The sequence below is a fragment of the Corvus brachyrhynchos genome, unplaced genomic scaffold (genome assembly GCF_000691975.1).
Source record: "Corvus brachyrhynchos isolate BGI_N302 unplaced genomic scaffold, ASM69197v1 scaffold597, whole genome shotgun sequence".
In the NCBI taxonomy this organism is placed as follows: domain Eukaryota; kingdom Metazoa; phylum Chordata; class Aves; order Passeriformes; family Corvidae; genus Corvus; species Corvus brachyrhynchos.
In genome coordinates this window covers 886,594-892,096 of record NW_008239000.1, presented here as the reverse complement: position 1 = coordinate 892,096, position 5,503 = coordinate 886,594, and the positions used below count along the sequence as shown (strand labels likewise).

The 5,503-nt window shown below is 48.1% G+C and overlaps 1 protein-coding gene across 1 annotated transcript in view; it reads left to right on the top strand.

Annotated features, from left to right (window-relative positions):
* Positions 1–5,503, top strand: part of SCARB2 (scavenger receptor class B member 2) — a gene marked incomplete at its 5' end in the record, with an annotated part of 13,527 nt that overhangs the window by 4,257 nt on the left and 3,767 nt on the right. Inside the window, 6 exons of the mRNA XM_017738945.1 lie at positions 1,118–1,306; positions 1,999–2,090; positions 2,335–2,454; positions 3,279–3,457; positions 3,634–3,752; positions 5,388–5,461. Coding sequence (XP_017594434.1) covers positions 1,118–1,306; positions 1,999–2,090; positions 2,335–2,454; positions 3,279–3,457; positions 3,634–3,752; positions 5,388–5,461 — 773 coding nt within the window. The remainder of the gene's footprint in view (positions 1–1,117; positions 1,307–1,998; positions 2,091–2,334; positions 2,455–3,278; positions 3,458–3,633; positions 3,753–5,387; positions 5,462–5,503) is intronic.

Sequence of the window (5,503 nt, the reverse complement as noted above, 5' to 3'; positions counted from 1 at the left end):
TCCTGCTTGGAATTCATCTTGACACACTTCAGCATGAGTAGCATGTTGCTTCATCCTGACTCCCCCTTTATAGTAGATAAATGTGATGGAAGAATGAGAGAGGCAGCTCGTGTCCTGGGCAGATGCTGGTCTCAGTTTGGGGCTTCACTGTTGTGGGGGTTTTGTTTTGTTCCTCCCTCTCCTCACACCTCTGCAGTGTTAGTGCCTTCCTCTGGTGCTAAGAGATCACACACTCTACAGGGATGAGGAGAAATCAGGCTTGCTGAGCTTCCAAGAGTCCATGAAACCAGGGAATTATTGATGTCAAATACCTAGGAGGAACTCTGGCTTCTGCGTGAAGAAGTTAGGAGTGCTTGGGGTTATTTTGTCAAAATTGGAGAAGCTGCCTCCAAGTCTGCTTCTCAAACTGGAAAGAAACTACAGCAGAGCAGTTGCAGATGGAGCTGAATGAAAAGGACCTCTCAGAGTAGAATTAAAGTTAGAAATGCACCCCCGGACTGTGCTAGGTGAAAGAGAGTCTCGTTGTGGTGATCACAGGCAGATAGCACGAGAAGAAGCAGATCCAAAGGTGTCACAGCTTCCAGAGGAAGTCAGGCTGTACTCCAGCACAGGGAGTGTGAGTCAGCCTTTACTCTCCATCCTGGTTTAATTTCAATTGCAGGGTACATTCATTTCAGCTTTTTCCCCAGCGTTTCCAAAAATGCCTGATTTTATGAATGAGTACAGAAATGCCCTGTATATAGCAGTAGATAGGACTCAGCTTCCTGAAAGTTGCAGACAATACAGACACTGTATTTTCAATTCCTCCCAGGCATCTCGTGGTGGTAAGGATTATCTCTCCTTCAGATTTTTGGCTGTGATGTACTGTAACAGGCAGTATGAGAAGAACCACAGGTTGGTTAGCCCAAAGAAATGTCCTTCTTTTGTTATGACCTCTTTAAATTCATGCTGTAAACCCACTTGTCAGCTAGAAAGGAAATAAACGTCATTGCAGTTTGCATCTTGGGGAAATGAATGTGTGTGTGTGTGTGGTGCAAAGTGTCTGTGTGTGGATGCAGCTGATCATTTATTCCCCGTGAAATCTGACCATCGCTCCCTCATTGCAATGCCCTGGCAGACTGCCATGGAGTGGACCAGGTCGACCCCTCTGCAGTTTGCCACGGAGGTGCTGCTGCTTCTGTACCAGGAGTCCCTGTTCACGGTCCGCAGCGTCCATGAGCTGCTGTGGGGCTACAAGGACAGGCTGCTCTCCACCATCCACGTGCTGCATCCCGAGATCGACCCTGTCTTCGGGCTCTTCAACAAGGTAACTGGGTGGCCACGCCTGCTGGTGCTTTCCCTGGGGAATGATGGCACTGCTGCGGGGTGTGGGCTGTGAGAGGGGTGTGCCTGGACTGAGCCAGGAGGTAGGGATAGCAAAGGCGTGCTCCCTCTTCAGTTTGCCTGCATCTAGGCACTGGATGGGAGGTATGGATAAGCTTTCCAAGGACAACCCCCTCCACTATTTTGGGTGTTTGCTTGAATAACATGGGCTTTGTGGGGCCACTTGTGAAAACTGTTAGAAAAACGCCCTGATTTCCTTAGTAATTGACTGAAATTGGATGTTATTTCTGTGCTGCAGCCATTCCTGGCTTCCACAGTGTTTCTGGTCATTTTGGGCTGTGGGGAATCCTTGCTTCTTGGAGATGTCTGCAGTGCTGAGGTTATTTCTGTGGGATTATTTTCTTCCTGAGGGCTCTTTATTCAGGGGCAGCTCTCAAAGGGAGAAAAGGCTCATGTGGAGTTGTATTTCCTGCAGTTGGGAGGTGTAAGGCTCTTGCTTGGTCACTTCCACCTCGTTCCTGTACAAGGTGGAGATGAACTGCACAGATCTCGGGGGCAGTCCGTCATTCCTGGGGTGGATTTGGAGTAGTGACAACTTCAACTCCACCCCATTGCAGTGCCTTTGCCAGGTGCTACAGAATGAGTGGAGCCACTGAAAACTGTATCTGTTTGCAGATGAACGGAACTGATGATGGAGAATATGTTTTCCTGAGTGGGGAAACGAGCTACCTGAACTTCTCCAGGATTGTGGAGTGGAAGGGAAAAGAGTAAGTTTTTCAGAGGACTGTTGCCTCTGTCAGAATCTGCCCCTTGCTTGCCTGGTGCCTGTTTAAAGAGACTGTAGGTGCAGTTTAAACCCATTTCAACCCCTTTTCCTGTTAGCAGAGCTGAGGCAAGAGGAATCAGCACTGTACAGGTCTGATTCCCATTTGCTTAGGCCGGGAGCTGGCATTGCCTGACTGCTGCTTGGAGATCTTTTAGCCCTTGCTCTCTTTGTTTCCCTTTGTTCAGGTCCTTGAGCTGGTGGACAACAGAGACATGTAACATGATCAATGGCACAGATGGGACATCCTTTCACCCGCTGATCAACAAAGATGAGAGCATCTACATCTTTTCTTCTGATTTCTGCAGGTAAGGAGAGGACAGTGTTGCTCAGACTTTAAAGCAGAGCATTTATGTGCATTCCTCTTGAGCTGTCACGTTAGGCTGGTGGTTCTCCTCCTGTGATTTCATTTAACAGTAGCAGTGTCCTGCATTCATTCGTGGTGGGAAGGATGAGTTACAGAAAAAAAACCTCCCAGTCTGCAGCAAGTTAAGGATGTGTTATTTCAAAATGAAGATTTGTGAGGGAAAAATCTGGAAGGAAACCAGAAGGACAGACTGCACTGCAAGGCTAGTAAGGAGGGGAACTGAAGGATTTATATGAACTTTCCTTAAGCTTATTGCCTCCAAAGTCTTCCTCTGTGCTGTGCTTTTTTAGAGAACCCAGGTTGCCCTCTTCAGAGATTCATGACTTTACATGATACTGTCTGAAATGTACCGAGAAAATCTTGGTGTTTCCTTCCTTACCTAACGCCTTGTCTCCCCTCTTGCTGATTTCCCGGTGTGTGGAGAAGAAAACCAATCTGAAATTATTTAAATCAATACAGATGGGTGTTAGGCGAAATTCAGGACGTGCCAGATTGCTCTGTCTTCCACAACCATGTTCCTTTCCTGGTCCCTCTCAGCAGAGGTACCAGCACTTACACAACATGCAATAGTGCTATGGGGACCGTCTGTTTTGTGCAGCAGCAGGATGATGAGATGTGTGTCTGCTGATCAGAGCCTATTAAATTCCATACAGAAGGTGTTGGGAATGCAAACCGGGGCCGACACACAGGCATCAGCAGGGAGACACGTGCAGCTGGCCCCGGTGTGTGCTGCAGCCTGACACACCTGGCTCTGCTTCCCTGCAGGTCCCTGTTCCTGGTATACGACAGCTCGGGAGCCGTGGCCGGGGTGCCCACGTTCCGCTTCGTGCCCTCCTCCATGGTGTTTGCCAACACCTCGGTGACCCCCGCCAACGCCGGCTTCTGCGTGCCCGCCGGGAACTGCCCCGGCACCGGCGTGCTCAACGTCAGCGTCTGCAAGCAGGGTACGGCCGAGCTGCAGGGCCGTGAGGGGCTTGTCCCAGAAACACTGGGGGTTTGTGGCTCCACAAGGGGCCCTTCCCTTCTCTGTAAACGGCTCAGAGCTGTGAGGTCCTCAAAGGCTTCCCTGAATCCTGCTCGGCCTTTTTTTAGGTGGTGACTTGGTGCTTTTGCATTCCAGGTGCTCCAATATTTCTCTCAGCTCCACATTTTTACCAGGCAGATCCAAAGTTTATAGAAGACATAGAGGGCATGCATCCCAGAAAAGAATACCATGAGACATTTCTGGACATCAATCCTGTAAGTGCAGCCTTTTTTCAAGGGTTCTGTAGGTGAATGGATCCAAGCACGTGGGTTTAGGTCACCTCCTTGGATGGTGTGTACTGGCGTAGTCCCATTGACCTCAGGCAATCTGTACTAGTTCCACGATGCTGGATGGAGTGGGAGATCCCTTTGGGTCAGCTGTCCTGTCCCTGTCCCCTCCCAGTTTCCCACACACCCCACCCACTCACTGGCAGGGCAGTGTGAGAAACAGAAAGGGCCTGGAGGCTGTGCAAGCACTGCTCAGCAATCACTGGAACATCCCTGTGTTACCCACGCTGTTTTCATCACAGTTCCAAAACACAGCCTCATACCAGCTGCTGTGGAGAAAATTAATTCTCTCCCAGCTAAAACCAGTACAGCAGTAATGTCTACACCCCCACATATAAATGTGGGTCGAGGGAAGGAGCACAATCACGAGCTGCCTGGTTTACAGAAACAGTGCTGTGACTCATTGGGCTGTTATGCGCAGCTAAAGCGGGAGGAAATTCCACAGCTCCTCTCCTAAGATCCAGTGCAGATCCTGCTGTGTGGTGTGTACCAGGTTCTTCCTGCATTCTCACAGTTCTCATTCTTTCACTTTTACTTGTTGAGATTGACATGATGACATGTTTCCTTCCTTTCTCCACAAATAGCAGCTGCTAAAGCACTGGGACTGTTAAACAAGTTAGGATGTTGGTTAGCTTGGCAGGCTAATGCCCCTTCGCTTGCTTTAGCCGGATTATTAACAGGTGTTGGTTCAGTAAGGCACACTACACTGCAAAATAGAGCTGCTGTTGATTTTTTTGTTGCTAGCACATGAACATGGATGTGAGGATTTTGATAGAGTGTCTTGTATGAATTTGTCTGATCGTTCAAAATCCATTCATGCCCACATTAAGGAATTACAAACAAACTTGTCAAAATTGCATGAAGAATCAGAATCTGATTGGCTCAATAGTTTGTTTGGCAATTAGCAAATTGCAAGATAGATCAAAAATCTGCTTAAAATCAGATGCCTGATCCTATTGGTTATTTTTTGCATCCTGCTCATGGTGCCGTGTTTATTGTCTTTTATGCAAAAGGCTCTACAAAAGTCAATAAACGCGGTCTTTGTAATACAAAAACAAAAGGGGGGACCTGAGGAGACTGACAGCTGGACTGACAATCTCACAGAGTCAGACCTGAAACCAGTCAGAATTTACCCGTGAGGATATTACAGTGAAATTCTGCAGCTTTAGTAAAACCCACAGAGAAGGCCAAGAAAATAATCAGTGAGAGAAGATGTTCTGGGTACAAGGGGAGGATGTTCTTGTTATGGGACACTGAGAGTGTACAAGGAAGAGCTTGTGGATAACATGCAGCAAGGATACCTTTGCTTGTACAGCTGGTTGTTTACTGCCTGAGTGGTCATTGTTTGTTAGACAGCCTTGGCATTGTTTGCTAAGCAGCCAATCTTAAATTAGGCCACAGCCACTGTGAAGAGGTATAAGGATAGCAGTAGAGAAAACACAAAATCTTTCGACCTTTCTCACCCATGGATTATGACTAGTGTGGCTGTTATGTCCACCTCAACTACAGCCACATTGACTTGGTTTTTTGACACTTTATTCCTTTATCTCCTTTAATCCCCAGCTGACGGGGCTCGTCCTGCGGGCAGCCAAGCGGATGCAGGTCAACGTTCACGTCCGAAAATTACCTGAATTTTTGTGAGTGTTCTCTGCTGCCGGGTGGGCGGTTCCGCACTCCGC